General features: G+C 39.6%; 1 protein-coding gene across 3 annotated transcripts in view; it reads right to left on the bottom strand.

Annotated features, from left to right (window-relative positions):
• Positions 1-23,953, bottom strand: part of Apoo (apolipoprotein O) — a 104,103-nt gene that overhangs the window by 56,925 nt on the left and 23,225 nt on the right. For all 3 annotated transcript variants that reach the window (XM_045140459.1, XM_045140460.1, XM_045140461.1), the window contains exons 2-3: positions 17,202-17,309; positions 15,442-15,561 (exon numbers count right to left, since the gene is read on the bottom strand). In XM_045140459.1, coding sequence (XP_044996394.1) covers positions 15,442-15,561; positions 17,202-17,309 — 228 coding nt within the window. The remainder of the gene's footprint in view (positions 1-15,441; positions 15,562-17,201; positions 17,310-23,953) is intronic.

Raw genomic sequence — 23,953 nt, 5'->3', positions numbered from 1 at the left:
GTTCTACTTAGCAGCAAAGAACAATGAAATTATAAATTTGCAAGAAAATAGATGGATCTGGAAAGGATTATACTTAGTGAGGTAACCCAGGCCCAGAAAACCAAACATCACATGATCTCTCTCATATGTGGATCCTACCTACAAATGACTGGATTTCTATGTGAGTAGGAATAAAACTCAGTAGCAGAGACCAGTAAACTAGAAAGGAAATACAACGGGAATAGAAAGGGAGGGAGGGAGATTTAATAGGATGGTATTGTATATATGTAAATAGAAGAATGGATTAATGGGGTGAAAAGGCCTAATGAGGTCAGGGGAAGAGATTGAGTAAAGGAAAGGTACGTGGAGGGCTAATCAAAATCTAAGAGGATATAAATAAGTCCAAATCATTACAGGCCATTGCTGAGGCACTTAGTTTCCCACCAGGAATAGATGGTAAGATCCTATTGCTGAAGACTCAATACACTTGGGCTACAAGGTCACTGAGAAATCATGCTAGAGCTGAGCTGAAAACCTCTTCCATGTAGACCAGCTGACAGAAAGCTAGACAAAGGTATGCTGAATGCAGTTCAATGGGAGAGAGAGAAATCACCAGTGAAGATACTCAAAAGTGGACACTGCAAGCCTTATATTTAGCAAGCCAGGTCAAATGAGCCAACGGGTGCAATAGTGGCATGTATGTTAAGGGGAAACCACCTGATCTCTAATTGGACTGAAGGCTTGTTCCATGGGTGGTAATATATCCCTGATACTGAAAATCTACAACAGGGGTAGTCATGAGCCTTAGGGCTATAATCTGGGCTGGTATCTGGCTAAATGTATATACTATGCTTACCAAATTGCCCAGTAAGCACTTCTCTTAATGTTCACACAAATATATTAATGTTACTCTTACTTTTGGTTAGAGAAGCTTCTCTTTTCCATGGCAGTGATCTTGGGATGACTCAGAAGGCACCATGGTGCTGAGAAGAAGTGACAGAGGAGTGCTCAGCACTGAAATATCTCTATCATACCTTCCAAGGCTCAGGGTCTATTGCAGAAGAAATGGCAGAAAGAATGTAAGAGCTAAAGGAAGGGTAGGACTCCTTACAATGTGCTCCTCCAGACACAGAATGGCCTGGATATCCATGACCTCACAGTGACTGACACTACCTACTCAAGACCATCATAAGAGGAGGAAAAGACCATGACATCAAAATAAAAGAGAGACTGATTGAGAGGGGGCCAGGATATGATGGAGAGTTGAGTTTCAAAGGGGAAGGTGGGGGGAGGGAGGGCATTACCATGGGTTATTTTCTATAATTACAGAAGTTGTCAATAAAAATATAGAAAAAAATGTATTTCTTTAGTCTCTGTATATGTGTGTGTGTGTGTGTGTGTGTGTGTGTGTGTGCGCGCGCTTGAGCATAGGCACAATTTCCAGCCTTTTACATGGGTTTTGGAGATCTGAGTTCAGGTACTCTGAAGTGCATAGCAAACGGTTTTACTTACGGAGTCATCTCTCCAGACCATGCAATGATGACCAGCTTTCATGAAATAAAAGTCAATTGTTTAGCTTACAGGCCACGGATAAACCCCCTGAGATACAAACATGAGCACCTGAGTTTGGATCCTGAGAACCTACCTAAAGCCAGATGCTATAGTGCTACTGTGTCTGCAGTGAGAAGGGAGTAGAGACCCTACCTCAAAAAAGGTGGAAGGTGAGGACTGACACCCAAAGTGTCCTCTGACCTCCATATGTGTGTCATATGCCATGTTTGTGCCTGAACTCACACACATGTACATATACACACATCACACACACATAACAAACACACCAAAAATTCATTTGAGAAACACTTTAATCCTGTAGCAAATGAAGTATCAACATTCTCTTAGTAACAATGGCTTTGAAGAGCTATAAATACAGCTCAGTCACAGAGTACTTGCCTAACAGGTACAAGGACCTGGGTTCGATACATAGCTCTGGGGAAAAAATGCACACAAAAAAAACAAAAAAGTATATATAATAAAATGACTGCACATGAATCTCACATGATCCTAAAGGAAACAAAGAACTAACTAAAAAGTACCTACCCTTTATGAACTCCACAGCGAAGTTGAAAACACATTGGGTATAAAAAGGTTTCAGAGGACTAGAGAGATGGCTTAGTGGTTAAGGCACTTGCCTACAAAGCCAAAGGATCCTGGTTCAATTCTCCAGGACCCATGAAAGCCAGATGCACAATGTGGCACATACTTCTGGAGTTTGTTTGCAATGGCTAGAGGCACTGGTATGCCCATTCTCAATCTCTCTCTCTCTCTCTCATGTCTTTCTCTCTCTCAAATAAATAAATAAATATTTTAAAAAATGGTTTCAGAACTAGCTGCTATTTGGGAAAGGATTTGCTTTGGTCCAAGCAAAAACAAGTTATCCTCATTCTTTTAGATGAGCTTCAGTGATAAATGATGAACTGAGGGTGGGGGGAGATACTTAATTACCCCTTCATTAAGACCCACTATTGTTTTTTCCACCCATTAGAAAAAAAAAAAAAAAACAGAATCTATACATCAATGTCTACAGTTACAGCCTATATCTTTTGTTATTTAAAAATTAAATTATGAGGGGCTGGAGGGATGGCTTAGTGGTTAAGGTGTTTGCCTGCAAAGCCAAAGGACCCAGGTTCTATTCCCCAGGACTCACGCTAGCCAGATGTAGAAGGTGGCACATGCATCTGGAGTTTGTTTGCAGTGACTGGAGGCCCTGGTGTGCTCTTGCGTACTTTGTCTCTCTCTCTCATTTTATTTATACACACACACACACACACACACACACACACAGGAGCCACACATGTAGACTGCCTGCCCACTTACACTCTCAGCAAGGACTAGGTGGCCCAGGCCCAGTTCCCTGGTGAGTAGCGCTATAGGCTCAACCCTGTACCCAACCCAGCCCCACACATAGACCACCTACCCACTCTGGACTGGAGCAAGACAGTCCATGCTTCTCAATACAGACCAGTGGAGCCTCTGAGGCTGTACACACCTTTAATCCCAGCACTAAGGAAGTGGAGGTAGTAGGATCGCTGTGAGCTGAGGCCAACCTGAGACTACATAGTGAATTCCAGGTCAGCCTGGGCTAGAATGAGAACCTACTTTGAAAATCCAAAAAGAAATAGTTCAATGAAAAGGCTCCATGCAAATAGAATAAATCATAGAGAGGACAGAAGATCAGAAAGGACAAGGCAGAAGAAGTAGATTGGGAGGTCAAAAATCAATGACAAGGTCAGAAAAATATATGGACAGAACATGAGAAACATGTGGTACACCTTAAAAGGACCAAAGGTTCTAAACATGGGCATACAAGAAGGGGAAGAACTACAGGTCAAAGGCATAGAACACATCTTCAGAGCTGGAGAGATGCTCAGTGGCTAAAGGTGCTTATTTGCAACGCCTGGCAGCCCAAGTTTAACTCCCTAGTACCCATATATAAAAAAAAAAAGCTAGATGCCGGGCGTGGTGGTGCACACCTTTAATCCCAGCACTTGGGAGGCAGAGGTAGGAGGACCGCCATGAGTTCAAGGCCACCCTGAGACTCAAAAGTGGATTATAGGTCAGCCTGGGTCAGAGTGAGACCCTACCTCAAAAAAGAAAAAAAAAAAAAAAGCTAGATGCACAAAGTGGTGCATTCATCTGGAATTTGTTTGCAATGACAAGAGGCCTTGGTACATTCATATTCATTCTCTTGTTTTATCTCTCCTCACAAATAAATAACAAACAACATTTATTTTTTAAAAGGAAAACATTTTCAATAAGATTATAGAAAAAAAACCAAAGCTTATGAAAAAGAGGCCCATCTAGGTACAATGGCCACAAAGTATAGAGGACCAGAGAAGTAAATCCCAATTATCACATTATAGTTATAACACTAAACAGAGAAAACAAAAATAATGAGTACTAAAAGCTACAAGAGAGAAACAGCTTCATCACTTACAATGGTAAGCCCATATCTTTCCATGGAAACTCTAAAAATTAGAAGGGCTTGGAATAAAGTATTTCAAATTTTGGAAGACCACAGTTGCTAGCCAAAACTAGTATACCCAGAAAAATTATCATCATAACAGAAAGAAAACCTTTCCATGATAAAAGCTGGCTATATGAATATATGAGTACTAAGCCAATACGACAGAGAATACTGAATGGAGTAGTGAACACTGGAGAGGTGAACATACATACTCAGGAGAGTATAGGAGGGAAAATTTAGAATAATTTTTAAAGCAAATGAAGATCAAGAAAACACCAAACTCCATAAAATCTTTAATACGCTACTTACCTTTCAAGTTTAACTCTGAATATGCATGGACTAAATTTCCCAATCAAAAGACAGGTGAACAGTCTGTATCAGAAAAGTGGATTCATCCATTTGCTGGCTACAAGAAACCCACCTTATTACAGATAGACATCACCTTAGAGTGAAAGGATAGAAAAATAAAATATAGCTACACTAATATCATACAAAATGAACCTTAAGCCAAAAGTAGTCAAAATGGATAAAGAAGACTACTTTATACTCATCAAGGGCACAATTCAATAGGAGGATATTACAATCCTAACCATATATGTATCAAATACAGGTTCACTGAATTTTATAAAGCAAAATCTACTAGACATTAAGTCAGACATAAATCCCAACACAATAGTTGACTGTCATCAATAAACAGAAAACACATGAAAAACAATGGAGCTAAACACTACCCTAGATCAAATGAACTTAGCAGACACCTACAGAAAATTCCACCCAAACTCTACAGAATATACACTTTTCTCAGCAGCTCATGGAACCTTCTCTAAAATAAATCATATATTAGGACACAAAGCAAGTATCCACAAACTTAGGAAAATTAACATAACTCCTTCTACTATATATGACAACAATGCAACATGATTAATTATGAAAAAGAAAATATTACAACAAATAACAATAAAATTGGGGAAATCATCAGTATGCATTTCAAAACCCTATATTACACAAAATTGGAAAATTTGAAAGAATTGGATGAATTTCTTGATTCACAGGGTGTACCAAAGATAAACCCAGAGCAAATAACATAAATAGAGCTATAATATCTAACAAGATCAAAGGAACAATTAAAAACCTCCCAAGTAAAAAAAAAAAAAAAATCAGGCCCAGACAAATTCACTGCTGAAAATCTATCAAAGCACTATAGGAAAATTGAAACCACTGCTTTTCAAGTTATTTCATAAAATTGAAAAGGAGAGAATGTTTCATAACTCCTTCAAGGAAGCCAGCATTACAAAGCAGACAGACACAAGAAAAGAAAATTATAGACCAGTATCTCTGATGAACTTAGATGCAAAAATTAATAAAGTCTTGCAAATTAAATGCACGAACACATCAGAAATATCATCTATGTTGATCAAGTAGGTTTCATCCTAGAAATGCAGGGATAGGTCAACATACAGAAATTGGGTAAACATAACACATCATAGAAATAGATATAAAGACAGAAGTCATATGATCATGTCAATAGATGTAAAATAGGCCATCTCAAAATACAATAACCCTCCATGATAAAAAAACACAAGAGAAACTAGGGATGGAAGGATCATATCTCAATATAATAAAGGTAAAATATAACCAACCTAAAGCCAATATCAGACTAAATGGGGGAAAATTGAGGAATTCCCATTAAGTTCTACAAGAGAGGAGTGTTCATTCTTACCACTACTATTTAACATAGTACTTGAAGTCTTAGCTTGAGTGATAAGACAAGAGAAAAAAATAAAAGATATAAATCAGTAATGAAGAAGTCAACATAGCTTCATTTGCAAGTAATAGGACTCTATAATTAAATGACCCAAAAGACCACATGAAAAAAACAAAAAACTAGATGTGATAAACTCTTTCAGCAAAGTGGCAGGATATGAAATTAACACACAAGATTTTCAGCCACCAGGCTTTACAGGTGAAGAGCATAAAGTCCAGAGCCAGAAGGCAGAGTGGAGGGGATGTCTCACTCTCCATCTCACCCTGCCCAGGATTCCCAGATGAAATATGGAAATATGCTTTCTTTTAAACAAAATGTATTTATCTTCCTTACAACTGAAAAAATAAATCTATGTACAAAACAGGAAGAGACCAGCCCCCACCTACCCCCTGCAGATTTCCTCCGGTCCCCCAAGATAGGCTTAAACTCAGGGAGGTTCTCATAGGGTCAGAAGAGTTCCTGCTCTAATCTGGGGCCAATCTGTTCAGGAAGGGGACGGGATTTAGAGGATGGGGCTCTACCTCCAGGGAGATTCTAGACATTTCCAAATTCTAGTAGCAGGGATTAAATTCTATAGGGTAGGGAGTTCAGATGCCCTAGGGATGTATAATTTTCTAGTACAGAAATGTACCCCCAGAGGCTGACTAGGGGTCACTTGTTCCCATGTTGCAGGTGGGACTTTTCCTCCCTCCAGGGTTAAGGGCAACCTCAATCTCCACCTGGAAGGAGCCCTGAGTCTGGCTAGGATTCTAACATGTGTACTGTTGCATTGCAGGGATTGGATTTTTTCAAGATTGGGCACATGGGCCAAGGATAGGATTCCAGTTGGCCAGCTGAGATTCTGGGAGATAGGACCAGAAAAAAATTAAATTAAATTAAATTAAATTAAATTAAATTAAATTAAATTAAATTAACACAAAAATCACCAGCATTCATATATACTGACAAATATACTGAGAAGTAAATCAGTGAAAACAGTACCAATTAAAATAGCCATAAAAAATAAGGGCTGGAGTGGTTAAAGTATTTGCCTGCAAAGCCAAAGGATCCAGGTTTGATTCCCTAAGACCCATATAAGCCAGATGCACAAGGTGGTGCATGTGTCTGGAGTTTGTTTGCCATGGCTAGAGGCCCTGGCACACCGATTCTCTCTCTCTTTCTCATAAATAAATAAGCATTTCTTAAAAACAAAATAGGTCTGGAGGGATGGCTTAGCAATTAAGGCATTTGCCTGTAAAGCCAAAGGATCCAGGTTCAATTCCCCAGGACACACGTTAGCCAGATACACAAGGTGGTACATGCACCTGGAGTTTGTTTGCAGTGGCTGGAAGCCCTAGTGTGCCCATTCTCTCTTTCTCTCTCACTCTCTCTGCCTCTTTCTCACTATCAAATAAATAAATAAATAAAATACATTTTAAAAAATTCTAAGTATTTCAGGGGCTGGAAAGATGGTTAAGGTGTTTGCCTGCAAAACCTAAGGACCCAGGCTTGATTCTCCAGGAGCCACGTAAGCCAGATCCACAAGGTGGCACATGCATCTAGAGTTCATTTGCAGTGGCTGCATACCCTGGAGTTTCCATTCCCTTTCTCTCTCCCCGCCCCATCTCTAATAAATAAATTAATTAAAAAGAAAAAAACACTTTCATGGGCTGGGGAAATGGCTTAAAAATAAAATAAATAAAAATAAAAATTGGGCTGGAGAGATGGCTTAGCAGTTAAGGTGCTTGCCTGTAAAGCCTAAGGGCCCATGTTCAACTCTCCAGATCCTACGTTAGCCAGATGCACAAAGGTGAGGAATGTACAATGTCTCACATGACCACTGAGTGGCACAAGCAGCTGTAGTTCGATTACAGTAGCTAATTCTCTCTCCCTCCCTCCCTCTCTCTCTCTCTCTCTCTCAAAAAGTTTTATAAATAAAATTATGTGGGGAGGCTAAGAAGACAGCTCAGCATTTAAGAATGTTTGCCATAAAAGCCTGAGAGGACATCTGAATTTGATTCCAAGCACCTACATAAATAGCTGGATGCATGCCTGTAACTCCAGTCATGTGGGGAGCAGAGACTGTAGAATCACTGGGACTCATTAAAACTGCAGCTTCAAGTTCAACAAAAGATTCCATTTCAAGGATATACATGGATGACCAATAGAGTAAGACATCAGATGTTCTCCTCTGGCCTCCACATATATGTGCATGGGATATGAGCATCTGCACAAACACATACATACACAACACATACTACAGAAGCACATGCAAAATAAATCAATTAGTTCTTTGAGAAAGAACCAGAAATTGCTGGAAAAAGAGCTAGAAATCAGAAATGTTTCTATTCATAAAGATTTTATTCTCTCCAAAAAACAAAGTACAGTTTTGTTTTGTTGTTATTTGTTTTTTGTTTTGTTTTGGTTTGGTTTGGTTTTCCAAGGCAATGTCTTGCTAGCCCAGGCTGACCTGGAGTTCACTATGTAGTCTCAGGGTAGCCTTGAACTCATGGCAATCCTCCTACCTCTGCCTCCTAAGTGCTGGGATTAAAGGCATGTGCCACCACGCCCAGCTTTTTTTTTTTTTTCTTAATTTCTAGGTACTACAAATAAACATGTTGGTAATCAGCTTATCATGCAGAGAGGTATTTTGTTGCACTCATTATCATCAATGAAAAAGCATTATAAAAAGGTAAACAGACAATGTTTTATACCTCAAGCAGAACTAGACCTCATAGCAATCTTCCTGCCTCAGCCTCCTGAATGCTAGGATGTGGGTACATACTACTATATAGGACTGACAAAATACTTTCAATACAGGGGAAAAAAACATGTTTAGTGTGCTTATACTGTTAATAGAGCCCATAATGTTCATTTTTCTAAATTGGTGAACAAAGTTCAGCTGAGGCATAGTCAGTGGATGTTTGAAATATAACTAAAAGGCTGGGAAGAAAACTAAATCTGCAAATCTTAAGTAAAATCTGTACCACTTTGCACACATCTACATCTTAGTTTTTCCTCATTTCTCAACATCAAAATCAAGTATATTAACATGTACCAAAGCCTATAAAAGTATTCCATAGATTGCACACAAATCACAGAACACCTTCACTCCCATCACAACAAATGTCTGACCTAAAACACCAAAAAAGACAGAAGCCAAATTGTACCTATAGTTCAATAGTCACTGGGGCAAACAATTCTGTACTCAGGCATGTACCTCTACTTCATTTTTGTATCTATCTTCCTGCTATAATATTCAAAATGCTCCTTAACCATTTTTATTTAAAGTGATCTGAGTTGAGTAATCCTGATCTGAAATGCTTGGGACCATAAATATTTTAGATTTCAAAGATTTTAGGATACTTGTATAGATGATGGGTTGGACATTACTAATATGAAAACCCAAAATCAAAATGGTTCTAGACCCGTACTGGTTTGTAGAATGTCTGGGGGGGAAATAAACAATCCAATTTAAAATACTTAATTATTTGTTTGGGGCTGGAGAGATGGCTTAGTGTTTAAGGCTCTTGCCTTGGAAGCCTAAGAATACAGGTTTGATTCCCCAGTACCCATGTAAGCCAAATGCACAAGGTAATGCATGTATCTGGTGTTCGTTTGCAGTGGCTAGAGTTCCTGGTGCACTTATTCTCTCTCTGCCTCTCTCTCTCTCTCCCTTCCTCTCTCTCATATAAATAAATAAATTATTAAAATTATTTATTCGTGTGTATATGTTATGGCATATGCTTGTGGCAGTCAGAAGGTAGCTTCTGGTCGGCCCTTGCTTGTACAACTCATTTGAGGCAGGGTTTCTCGTTCTGTGGTTCTTTCTGCACTCACCATGAGTTTCCAGGAACTTCTACTCTCTCTATTTATATCTTCATCAGCATCAGTGTTCTGGGTTTACAAAAGTCTTCCCAGGCTTCCAGCTTCTTATATAGGCTCTGGGGATTAAGCTTACGTGTTTCAGCTTGAGCAGTGAAGATTTTATCTAATGAGCCATCTCCCCAGCCCAACATCCCAATTTTTATATACATGTTTATGGTGTATTTATTTCCTTCCATTAGAGTCCTATGTTCTCCCTGCTAGCCACAACACTTTTGTGAAAAGTATTTATTTGTTTATTTATTTATTTATTTATTTGAGGGAAGAGAGTGACTATGAATAGGCCTGGGCTTCTTGCCACTGCAAAAAAAAAAAAAAAAAAAACCCTCTAAAACAAGTGAGCTACTTGTGCATCTGTCTATATGTGGGTACTGGGGAATCAAGTGTGGGCCAGCATGCTTTGCAAGCAAGTACCTTTATCATGGAGCAATCTCCCCAGCCCAGACATAACACTTTTATAATCACAATCAACAAGGTAGTTATCAGCCCTCTACTCTCCCTCCAGGAAGGTGTTACAACTTTCCTGGTGAGAGATAAATCCTTCCTGTAACTATAGAAACAGCTGCCACCAGGTGGGCTTCACTGTACCTGCTCTTTAGGTAGCACTGATAAGCAATTGTAAGTTGGGTATTCCTTTTTTATAAAATACTTTTATCTATTTATTTTATGAGAGAGAGAAAGAGTGAGTATGGGTGTACCAGGGCCTTTTACCACTGCAAATGAACTCCAGATACATGTGTCACTTTGTGCATCTGGCTTTATGTGGGTACTGGGAATAAGACCTGGTTCAGCAGGCTTTGCAAACAAGAACCTTTAGCCACTGAGCCAACTCCCCAGACCAAGCTGGGTATTCTTTTGTTTTTTTTTTTTTTTTTTTTTTTTTTTTGGTGTTTTGAAGTAGGGTTTTTTAAAAATTTTTTATTAACATTTTCCATGATTATAAAATATATCCCATGGAAATTCCCTCCCTCCCCACCCCCACACTTTCCCATTTGAAATTCCATTCTCCATCATATTACCTCCCCATTACAATCATTGTAATTACATATATACAATATCAACCTATTAAGTATCCTCCTCCCTTCCTTTCTCTACCCTTTATGTCTCCTTTTTAACTTACTGGCCTCTGCTACTAAGTATTTTCATTCTCACGCAGAAGCCCAGTCATCTGTAGCTAGGATCCACATATGAGAGAGAACATGTGGTGCTTGGCTTTTTGGGCCTGGGTTACCTCACGTAGTATAATACTTTCCAGGTCCATCCATTTTTCTGCAAATTTCATCACTTCATTTTTCTTTACCGTTGAGTAGAACTCCATTGTATACATGTGCCACATCTTCATTATCCACTCATCTGTTGAGGGACATCTAGGCTGGTTCCATTTCCCAGCTATTATAAATTGAGCAGCAATAAACATGGTTGAGCATGTACTTCTAAGGAAATGAGATGAGTCCTTTGGTTATATGCCTAGGAGTGCTATAGCTGGGTCATATGGTAGATCAATCTCTAGCTGCTTTAGGAACCTCCACACTGTTTTCCACAATGGCTGGACCAGATTGCATTCCCACCAGCAGTGCAGAAGGGTTCCTTTTTTTCCACATCCCCGCCAACATTTATGATCATTTGTTTTCATGATGGTGGCCAATCTGACAGGAGTGAGATAGAATCTCAATGTTGTTTTAATCTGCATTTCCCTGATGACTAGTGTCGTAGAACATTTTTTTAGATGCTTATATGCCATTCGTATTTCTTCCTTTGAGAACTCTCTATTTAGCTCCATAGCCCATTTTTTGATTGGCTTGTTTGATTCCTTATTATTTAACTTTTTGAGTTCTTTGTATATCCTAGATATTAATCCTCTATCAGATATATAGCTGGCGAAGATTTTTTCCCATTCTGTAGGTTGCCTCTTTGCTTTTTTCACTGTGTCCTTTGCGGTGCAAAATCTTTGTCATTTCATTAGGTCCCAGTGGTTAATCTGTGGTTTTATTGCCTGAGCAATTGGGGTTGTATTCAGAAAGTCTTTGCCAAGACCAATATGTTGAAGGGTTTCCCCTACTTTTTCCTCTAGCAGTTTCAAAGTTTCCGGTCTGATGTTAAGGTCTTTAATCCATTTGGACTTAATTCTTGTGCATGGCAAGAGAGAAGAATCTATTTTCATCCTTCTGCAGATATATATCCAGTTTTCAAAACACCATTTGCTGAAGAGGCTGTCTCTTCTCCAATGAGTATTTTTGGCATTTTTATCGAATATCAGGTGGCTATAGCTACTTGGGCTTACATCTGGGTCCTCTATTCTGTTCCACTGATCTACATGTCTGTTTTTGTGCCAGTACCATGCTGTTTTTGTTACTATGGCTCTGTAGTATAGGTTAAAATCAGGTATGGTGATACCACCAGCCTCTTTTTTGTTGCTCAGTATTATTTTAGATATTCGAGGTTTTTTGTGATTCCAAATGAATTTTTGGATTGTTTTTTCTATTTCCATGAAGAAAGCCTTTGGAATTTTGATAGGGATTGCATTAAATGTGTAGATTGCTTTAGGTAAGATTGCCATTTTCACAATATTGATTCTTCCATTCCAGGAACAAGGGATGTTTCTCCACTTTCTAGTGTCTTCTGCAATTTCTCGCTTGAGTGGTTTAAAGTTCTCATTGTAGAGATTCTTTACTTCCTTGGTTAGGTTTATTCCAAGGTATTTTATTTTTTTTGATGCAATTGTGAATGGGAGTGATTCTCTGATTTCATCCTCTGTGTGTTTGTTGTTAGCATATATGAAGGCTACTGATTTCTGTGTATTTATTTTGTATCCTGCTACATTGCTGTAGGTTTTGATCAGCTCTAACAGCTTGCTAGTAGAGTCTTTAGGGTCCTTTATGTATAGAATCATGTCATCTGCAAATAATGATAACTTGATTTCTTCCTTTCCCATTTGTATCCCTTTTATGTGTGTCTCTTGCCTTATTGGTATGGCTAAGACTTCCAAAACTATATTAAATAAAAGTGGGGACAGTGGACACCCTTGTCTTGTTCCTGATTTTAGTGGAAAAGCTTCCAGTGTTTCCCCATTTAGTAATATGTTGGCTGTAGGCTTGTCATAAATAGCCTTTATTATATTGAGATATGTTCCTTCTATTCCCAGTCTCTGTAGGACTTTTATCATGAAGGGATGTTGGATTTTGTCAAATGCTTTCTCTGCGTCTAATGAGATGATCATGTGATTTTTGTCCTTCAACCCGTTTATGTAATGTATTACATTTATAGATTTGCGTATGTTGAACCATCCCTGCATCTCTGGGATAAAGCCTACTTGGTCAGGGTGAATGATCTTTTTCATATACTCTTGTATTCTGTTTGCCAATATTTTGTTGAGAATTTTTGCATCTATGTTCATGAGGGAGATTGGGCTGTAATTTTCTTTTTTTGTTCTATCTTTGCCTGGTTTTGGTATCAGGGTGATGCTGGCCTCATAGAAGGAGTTTGGTAGAATTCCTTCTTTTTCTATTTCCTGGAAAAGCTTAAGAAGCAATGGTGTTAGCTCTTCCTTAAAAGTCTGGTAAAATTCAGCAGTGAATCCATCCGGGCCTGGGCTTTTTTTAGTTGGGAGATTATTGATAACTGTTCAGATCTCCATGTTTGTTATAGGTCTATTTAAGTGATTAATCTCATTTTGATTTAATTTAGGTAGGTCATATAGATCAAGGAAATCATCCATTTCTTTCAGATTTTTATACTTTGTGGAGTATATGCTTTTATAGTATGTCCCTATGATTTTTTGAATTTCTCTGGAATCTGTTGTGATGTTACCTTGTTCATCTCTGATTTTATTAATTTGTGTCTCTTCTCTCTTTCTTTTGGTCAGATTTGCTAAGGGTTTATCAATCTTGTTTATCCTTTCAAAGAACCAACTCTTTGTTTCATTAATTCTTTGGATTGTTCTTTTTGTTTCTATTTCATTAATTTCTGCCCTAATCTTTATTATTTCTTCCCATCTACTGATTTTTGGTTTGTCTTGTTCTTCTTTTTCCAAGGCTTTAAGGCGAAGCATTAGGTCGTTTACTTTTCTAATTTCTTAATATAGGCACTTAAGGCTATAAATTTACCTCTTAGAACTGCCTTCATTGTGTCCCAGAGATTTTGGTATGTTGTGTTCTCATTATCATTTGACTCTATAAATTTTTTGATTTCCTTTTTGATTTCTTCATTGACCCACTCATCATTTAGTAGTGTATTGTTTAGTTTCCATGATTTTGTGTATGCTCTATAGCCTTTCTTCAAAGCTGGGTATTCTTAACTTGAAGTACTTTATTACGTATTATGTTTATTTTTCTAAAAACATGCAACTGGAGACAGGCCTAGTGGTACACATACATATTCCTAGCATTCAAAAGGCTGAGGTTAGAGGAGTACCATTGAGTCTAAGGCCAGTATGAACAATGTAGTGAGTTCCAGACCAACCTAGGCTACAAAGTAAGACCCTGCCTCGAAAGAATTTTTTTTTAATTAATGAAAATAAAAACATAGAACCAGCAATGTGACAAATATCCAAGACTCCACTTATGGAGCACCACTCATGGACTGGACTAGCACCTGCAATCCAATTTTCCAAAGGAAGATGTGAAGGGAGAATGAGACTGCCCCTAGCAAAGGAACTCCCAGGGGCAAGACAGGCTTCTGGGAGTCAGAGGAAGGAACACTCAGAGGCCTGAGACTGAATCAAACAATCAGATTGGCCAGTACTGATGTCCTATATCCCCATCACATATATTTCTTTTTTATTTAATACTCAATGTCAATTTAAAAGGTCAAGTTGACCCTGCTCTCTTCTTGCTCTATAATTAATTTTTTTTTCCTTCTTTAATCTTTCCTTTTCCATTTTCTTTTCTCAAAGCACATAGAATACCCTGGCTTGTGGGCTCTTTGTGTCTCAGATTACTGAGAGCTAGGACTGTTCTACAACAAGTGATCACATATTATTGCCCCTCTTTATTCAATCTACCTTTAGTCCAAACTGTCTCATCTCTACTTTGTCCTTAGTATTCTTCCTCATAGTTACATTCTTCTTCTCTGTCGACTCTTTACTAACCAAATTCTATCACACTGCTCTTCTGTCATGGTTAACATTGGTATGATCTAGAGCCACTGAAGAAACAAATCTCTGGGCATGTCTGTGACGGATTTTATACATAAGTTAATTGGGGCAGAAAGATTTGTTCTAACTATGGGTGAATTCTATGTACTGGGTTCTTAGGATGCATAAAAATAAGAAATTTGATTGATCAATCATTGCACTGTACTTCCTGACTATGGATGCAATGTGAGCAGCTGCTTTTCGCTCCTGTTGCTGTGTCCTCCCTGTGATGATGGACAGTGTATCTGGAACCATAAGTCAAAATAAACAACTCCTCCCTTCAAAAAAAAAAAAAACATAGAACCAATACTTCTCTTTCTGTTTTTGTTTTTTTTCCTGGTATGTGTAGTTGTGTACATGCCCTCTATGCACACATGGAGAAAGTAGACAAGGATGTCAGATATTCTTCTTCTACCTTATTTCCTTGAGACAGAACACTCACTGAACCTGGAGCTCACTATTTTTCCATTAGACCGGCTGACAAGAGAGCCCCAGAGATCCTTCTCTCTGTGTTGCTCCTCGGTAGGGTTGCACACGTGCATGGTTATGTCAAGTTTTCTTACATGGGTGCTGGAGATCAAACTGAGATCCTAACCCTTATGCAACAAATGCTCTTACCCACTGACCCATGGCTACCAGCTCCAACATACAGACTTTTGACTATGAATTCTTAAGTACCTGACACCAACTTGTATATGGCTCACAATGATGTCGGAGCTGTGAGATGTTTTCTTCAAGCTGAGTCCTTGGCTCCTCCACATATTTAGATTGGTACTCAGGAGCTGAGTAGAGTGAAAGCTACATATATTGAAACAAAAATAAGAAGCATATGCAATAATTAGATCATGTAATAAATTATCAATTCTGTTGGTTAATATTTCTAATAATTTGTAAATTATACTGACTCAAAGGGTTGCATGCAACCTGTAACTTCAGATGATCTTTTCACCTTGCTTCTTTAATCAATGAGGACAAGGCCAAGAGGACAGGATAAGTCCCTATCCTTTCCCTAGCTACTTTTTTTGCTTTGTTTTGACAGTGTGCAGAACTAAACCCAGGACATGCAAGGCAAGGACTCTACCACTTAGCTATACTTCCAGCCCCCTTTAATCATTTTCTGTTGGTATCTGGTATTTCATCTCAGACTTACAATGGAAAAAATATTCTGTCTTCTAAATATTCTGTCTTCTAAAGGGTGAGTGGGGGGTATTGAATGGAAAAACAAGTGGTGACATTGTTTACATGATCAGCCTGATACTGATTAAAGTAGGTGAACAAGTTTGTTCCCCACCCAAAGAACCTTCTCATAGCCACTATAGCGGCTTCTTCTGAATCATCACTGCCCCAAGGCCTGAGAAGACAGAAAAGGGCAAAATACAAGCTAATTAGCTTTACTTAAACACCATCCAGGTAACTTTCCTGGGAACTAAGGCAGATCTGTATATCACTTTATTCAAAGGCAACAGAAATTGAATGAAAGAAAAAAATCCAAATAGCCAGTAAAGAGTACTGATAAAAAAGAATATAAACAATGGAGGGAAGATGCCTTGCTTTATTTATTTGTCATATATTAAGTATTTACATATAAGTCTCTAATCTAGCCAAGAAGCAGAAACAATCCAGGCCTTATGATTTCTTTGAGAGATAAAACTGTGGGTATTTTATTGGTTTAATAAGCAGTCCAGAGTCAGACAGGCTGCTCAGAAAAGTGAGTTGTGGGCTGGAGAGATGGCTCAGAGGTTTAAAGGCACTTGTGTACAAAGCCTGATGTCCTGAGTTCAATTCCCTAGTACCCATGTAATGTCAGATGCACAAGGTGGCACACGCATCTAGAATTCATTTGCAGCAGCTAGAGGCCCAGACATGCCAAAACTCTCTGTCTTTCCCTCTCAACTTCTCTCTTTATCTATTAAATAAATATTTTACAAAAAAAAGAAAAGTATAATCTGGGCGTGGTGGTGCACGCCTTTAATCCCAGCACTCAGCAGGCAGAGGTAGGTGGATCCCCGTGAGTTTGAGGCCACCCTGAGACTACGTAGTGAGTTCCAAGTCAGCCTGGACTAGAGTGAGACCCTATCAAAAAAAAAAAAAAAGAAAAGTGAGTTGTGTTTACAAGCTACTAGGATTTAGCAGGCTTGTCACCAAGAAACATCTATTAAATATTTATTACTTAAGTTCATCTGTTGAAAAACACCATAGTTTAAGAATTTCCCCCAAAGAAAACAAACTATAAGGAAATAATTTCTAACTGGGCTAGAGATATAACTCAGTGGTAAAACACTTGCCTAGCATGTGTAAAGCACTGGGTTCAATACTCACTACCTCACAAAAGTAAAATAATTACCTTCTGTCATCCTGACATATATCACTTACAAAAATTCTCCTGCTATAACTCAATCAGATGTTCAAAATGTACCAGCACATGAATAGCATGTTACCTCATCAATCTTCATGCAGCTTTTGTGAGATGAGTCCTTTTTTGGTGCTGCATAGACTCTGAAAGTAAGTAGGCTCAGGCTTACTGGCCCCACAGACCTCTGGATAACCTGAAACACAGAAGCAATCTTAAGCCTTCTCTCCATGTAACAAATTGAGTATGTGAAAGATAAGCATGTTTATAACCTCAGAAACTCCGACCCAGACAAGTTATTGCTTAAAAGAAAACAGGGGGAAAAAATGTATTGTTCTTTCTGAGAAATGAATGCATTCCTTCAAATCCCGAGGATGAGCAAGGCATGGTGGTGCACATTTGTTTTTAAATTTTTTACAAACTTATTTGTGTGTGGGGAGGGGCCAGATAGAGAGATAATGGGTAGGTATGCTAGGGCCTCCAGCCACTGCAAATGAACTCCAGATGCATGAGCGACCTTGTGCATCTGGCTTTATGTGTGTCCTGGGGAATCAAACGTAGGTCCTCTGGCTTTTCAGGCAAATACCTTAACCATTAAGCCATCTCACCAGCCTGATGGTGCACATATTTAATCCTAGCACTTGGGAGGTGGAAGTAGGAGAATCGCTGTGAATTTGAGGTCATCTTGAGACTACATAGTAAATTCCAGGTCAGTCTGGGCTAGAGCGAGACCCTAACTTGGAATACCCCAACCAAAAAAAAAAAAAAAATTCTGAGGATGTCAGAACTTAAGTATATGTTCTCATACACTTCAAATTTCAGGTCAGCCTTATCTTAATTTCTCAAAGACAAAAATTCCAAAATTTTTCTACCCAGCCTTTCAAGTAAAACAAAGATATATCTTTATATCTCTGTCTATCTAAACAAACAAACAAACAAATCTTTGGAAGATACTCAAAACCAGCTCAGTATATTTCCCTCACACTTGCTTCTCTTTCTCTAATTTCTCTCTTAGGAAGAGTGACAACCTTCTCAGAAATTCCAAGGTCACTTGAAATCCTCTCTTTGAACATAATAATTATTAACTACAATTATTGTATTGAATAGATCTCTCCATCTTCCTAAACAAAAAAAAATTGTATTCTTTTTGTAAAATTGTATTTATTTGAGAGAGAGAGCAAGATCAGTTAGAGAGAGAGGGAGAGAGAGAGAGAAAAAAAAAAAAAAAACAAGCACACCAAGGCCCCCAGCCACTGCAAACGAACTCCAGAGGCCTGCGCCCCCTTGTGCACCTGGCTTACATGGAGCCTGGACAGTGGAACTGGGATACTTTGGCTTTGCAGACAAATGCCTTAACCACTAAGCAATCTCTCCAGCCCTGTATTCTTTTAAAAAAATATCTTATTTATTTATTTGTAAGCAGAGAGAGACAGAAATGGAGTGTTGCAGTCAGGTTCACATTGCTGGCAGAAATCACCCAACCAAAAGCAGCTTTTAAGGGGAAAAAAAGGTTTATTTTTGGCTTACAGACTCTAGGGACGCTCCATGATAGCAGGGAAACCAATGGCATGAGCAAAGAGGAGACATCCATCACTCCCGGCCAAAATAAGGTGGACAATAGCAACAGGAGAGTGTGCCAAACACTGGCAAATGGAAAGTGGCTATAATACCCATGAGCCCACCCCCAACAATACACTGCCTTCAGGAGCCATTAATTCCCACATCTCCATCAGCTGGGAACCTACCTTTCAGAACATCAAAGTTTATGGGGACACCGGAATCAAAACACCACAGTCCACCACTGGCCCCCATAAACTGATAACCGTACATGATGTAAAATGCATTCATCCAACTTTAAAAGTCCCCATAGTTTTTTATCAATTCCAATGATGTTCATACACCCCCATAGTCCAAGATCTTTTAACTGAGCCATTAATACCAAAAAATATACTGTTACACTCGCACATATACCCCCTTCCCATTGGCCCCTCCTTGTTGAGGTATATGGGTCATGCATTGTGGAGTTAACCCACAGTTATGGGTAAGATAAATGTCTCTGCATATCATGACCCAACGTGTGGCTAGCTCAGAGTTTAAGGCACTTGCCTGCAAAGCCTAATGACCAGTATTCAATTCCCCAGTACCCATGTAAAGCCATCTTGTACAAAATGGTATATGCATCTGAGTTTGTTTGTAGCAGCTGGAGTTCCTGGCACATCCATTCATATTCTCTCTCTCTCTCTCTCCTTGCAAATAAATAAATAAAACTATTTTTAAAATGTTAAAAAAAACCATAATAGCAAAAAATGCCCCCCCAACCCATAATGGCACAGAACAAACACTCACATTGCAAAAGATGGCATTGGGCATAGTAAAGAAACACTCAAGCAATACATGATTTTTTAGAAAAAACAGGGCAAACATCAAGTCCAACAACTCTAGTCAATGACAAATCTCCAAGTCCAATAATTGTAATCAGCAACAAGTCTCTGGTACTCTAATTCCACCCCTCCAGCTAGGCTACTCACTGTCCTGGAAAACTTTACTGGGACTGGCAGCTCTCCTTGGCAGCCATCTCATGGTCCCAGTATCTTCACTGGATCTCCGTTGCAACCAATAGTTCATCCTCACAGCTCCACTGGGTTTCCATGTAGCCATCCAGCAAACCGGCTTCACACTGCCCATGGCCGTTTCCAAAACACAAGACCATGTTGCAAACTCAATGACCCTCTCTTCCCTGCATTTCTTGTACTCCATAATATTAGGTAGAGTGCCAATTTGTTAATGGGGGGGAATAAAGCAAACCGAAGAACAGGACACTCCTTCAGCATTCTGGCCCCTTCAAAAGAGTCTACATTTTTCCATTGCCCAGTGCTGGTCCGCTGGTCCAATCTCAAAGGTTGTAATTTCTCAAATGATTGCAGGTGAACAGGAAGCAGTTTAGGCCCAAAGATTTCATTTTTTTTTCTGTGCCACATCCCTGTGCTCACACCAGCTCATTTCTACACAAAGCAACCCTGAACAACTTCTCAAGACACAGGCTCTCACACAAACTGTTTCTAGCCCAGTCCAGACAAAACTCCTTTTCAGCCTTGTAAGCCAAACCTCACAGTCCTTAGTTCTTACTGCATTTAGGTCTTGCAACTCTGACCAAAATAGTCCATCAAGTTGTACTTACAGCACTGCAAGGCGTCTCTTAGGCCAGTTTCAAATCCTTCCACATTCCTCTTAAAAATCAGCTCCAAAAGGTCAAAGGCACATAGTTAGTCAGGTGTTTAGCAGCAACCCCACTCTCAGTACCAACATTACTGTTACAGTCAGATTTGTGTTGCTGGCAGAAATCACCCAACCAAGAGTAGATTTTGGGGAAAATGGTTTTATTTTGGCTTACAGACTTGAGGGGATGCTCCCCAATGGCAGGGAAAATGATAGCATAAGCAATGGGTGGACATCACCCCCTATCCAACATAAGGCGGACAACAGCAACAGAAGGGTGTGCCAAACACTGGCAAGGGAAAGTTGGCTATACCACCCATAAGCCTGCCCCCAACAATACACTCCTTTCAGGAGACATTAATTCCCAAATCTCTATCAGCTGGGAACCTAGCATTCAGGACACCTAAGTTTATGGGGGGGCACCTGACTCAAACCACCACAGTATGGGCACACCAGGGCCTCCAACCACTGCAAATGAACTCCAGATTCATGCACTGCTCTATGCATCTGGGTTACATGGGTACTGGGGAATTGAACTCAGATCGTTAGGCTTGGCAGGCAAGCACCTTACCCACTGAGCATTCTCTCCAGCCCCCTGTATTCTTTTTTTTTTTTTTGCTTTTTTTTTTTTTTTTTTTGGTTTTTCGAAGTAGGGTCTCACTCTGGTCCAGGCTGACCTGGAATTAACTCTGTCATCTCAGGGTGGCCTTGAACTCATGGCAATCCTCCTACCTCTGCCTCCCGAGTGCTGGGATTAAAGGCGTGAGCCACCACGCCCGGCTTTTTTTGCGGTAGGGTCTCGCTCTAGCCCAGCTGACCTGGAATTCACTATGTAGTCTCGGGCTGGCCTTGAACTCACAGTGATACTCCTATGCCACCATGTCTAGTAGAGAGAGAGAGAATGGATACACCAGAGCCTCCAACTGAATTCTAGGCACATGTGCCACTTTGTGAATGTCTCTTCATGGGTACTGGGGGAATCAAACTCAGATTGTAAGTCAAAGAAGGTTTGTTACGACCAAGCACAATCACTTTTCTTAATCTCATCTCTGTCACTCTGCCCTTGTCCACAACACTCGAATTCCCTGTATTTCTCTCATGCTGTTTTCCAGCTGCCAAATTTCATCTGTCAATTTCTCTGTGTAAATAAATGACCCACACTTGTATGATCTTTGTGTAGAACTGTCTGGGAGCAGGGAGAACTCACACCTTTGCTTTAGTTTTGTCTGTTTTTTATCTATCAAGTTATCCCTATCAGATTGGAATCCTCAGGCTGAGCCAGGTCTTGCACCCATTTCTACTGCTATGGATGTGCTCAACAACTGATCATTCACTGCTTGTTCTGCTGAGGCATAGGAAATGGATGGGAGAGAGTTGAAAATAGTGATAAATCTTGTTTTATCTGATTAGACATGACAGCATATAATGCTAGATAAAATACAACAAAAATGTCTCTTGAACAAAAATAGAAATTCCCATATTCCATAAGCAACCTAAAACCCCAAAGCAATTTTAAAGTGGTTTTTCCAACTTTAGTTGGTAACAAAAAATTAACAGTGGGATGGAGAGATGGCTTAGCGGTTAAGCACTTGTCTGTGAAGCCTAAAGACCACGGTTCAAGGCTCAATTCCCCAGGACCCATGTAAGTCAGATGCACAATGGGGCGCATGCATCTGGAGTCCGTTTGCAGTGGCTGGAGGCCCTGGCGTGCCCATTCTCTCTCTCTCTCTATCTGCCTCTTTCTCTGTCTGTCTTACTCTCAAATAAATAAATAAAAATAAACAAAAATAAATAATAAAAAACTAAGTGTAAGTCAAATAAGATTTAAAAAAAAATTAACAGGCCAGGTGTAGCGAGTGACACATGCCTTTAATCCCAGCACTTAGGAAGCCAAGGTAGGAGGATTTCTGTGAGTTTGAGGCCTAAAACTACATAGTGGATTCCAGGTCAGCCTGGGCTAGGGCGATATTATACCTCAAAGGAAAAAAAAAAACCCTAAGATGTTGAGTGTTCATATCGAAAGGTCTTAGTTCCAATGCAATACAGCTAGATTCCTTTTACCTACAAGGTAAAGTTTAGCCAGACCCTGCTGACATTGGTCACTATGGCTTGTGCCCACCTCAATTATTCAGCAGAAATAGCAGCAACCTGATCCAGTGGAAAGAGATGAACATGACTACCTCTTAGAAAAAGTTTACAACTCTCAGAGGGATCTGGTTTCTTAAATTCAGTTTAGATTAGTCACCCCATAACCCCCCACAACCCTGCTTAAGTCCTTTTCAGGAATTAGGCCTCTTGAGGCCTGAGTAACCCAAGAGTGCTCAGCAGCTCCCACAAAGGAGCCCCTTCCCTGAGCCCCAATGAAGGCACAGAAGGCTGCTATTATCTGGAGACATGAATTTGCTCTCTACCTTAGGTCTTGCTGCTTCAAATATGGACTGGCCACTGAGCAGAGCTGACCCTATGGACTAGGACTTTGTTTCTGACACTCCCTTGTCTGCTCTGGCTGGTGTTCCTCTCTTTGCTAACCCATCTAGTACTTGAACATCTAACATCTAAGTGGCTTGGGTTCATAGTATCCCAACTTTATCCTTCTTTCAAATATTGCTGGAGATTGACCTTAATTGGATCTACCTTTCACACATTTCATTTCTTTTCTCATGGTTTACCTTTGTACTCCTCTTGTGGGTGTGGGTGTGTGCATGCACACATGTGCCTGTGTGTATATGTACACCACATGTATTTTACTGGAGACTGAACCCAGGGCTTCATGCATGCTAGGCCAGCACTCTACCACTGATAAATTTTATATATATATATATATATACACACACACACACACACACACACACACACACACACACACACACACACATCCCAAGTCTTCACTTTTATGTCTTTAATGAATGGTCTCATTTACTTTCATCTTTGATTTTAAAGCTCAACTTACTCTTTTAACATTTTACAAGATTGTTAATTTCTGCTTTATTTTCTCACTTATCTTACGCGTTCTCCTAGTTTTAATATCATTCTAAGCCTTAGTCTTTACTGTCTAAGTTATTTTTCTTCTTTCTTTTCCCCACTTAATTTTTCCTCTCCAACTCCCATCCTACAGCAAGAACCACAGCACCCATACTGGTAGCAACAAGGAGATCTGACTCCCAGTGTGGCCTTTTCAGCTTCAACAGGCTCTTAACCTACAAATAAAACAAAGGAAAAACAAACAAGAGACTTGGGAGAGCCACAGATGAACCCTCAGAGTCACAGTCCTCTCTAAAGACAGCCTTGGCATTAAGAACATTTCTACTGGATCATTCTTTGTTATGCGCCTATCCTGTGCATCTTAGGAGGTTTGGCAGCATTCTTGGCCTCTGCCCATAGAATGTCAGCCCCTCCTGGTCAGGGTAGGCAAAAATGCCTCCAGGCACAACAAGGAGCCTTCGAGGAAGAGCCTACCCACCCACTGAGAACAAATATTAATTTCTGACATTGTTCAACATCCAGACTTAAGGAAATCTGCATGTCTTAAATGTAATATATAGCAATAAAAACTAAGGGGAGGGTTACCTACTAAAAAGGCACGTAGGGAATTTCCTGGAGTGGAAGGAATGATCTATATCTTGA

Source organism: Jaculus jaculus, chromosome X, assembly GCF_020740685.1.
Source record: "Jaculus jaculus isolate mJacJac1 chromosome X, mJacJac1.mat.Y.cur, whole genome shotgun sequence".
Taxonomy (NCBI): Eukaryota; Metazoa; Chordata; class Mammalia; order Rodentia; family Dipodidae; genus Jaculus; species Jaculus jaculus.
The sequence above is the reverse complement of the archived record's forward strand: the minus strand, read 5'-3'. Positions and strand labels throughout refer to the sequence as shown.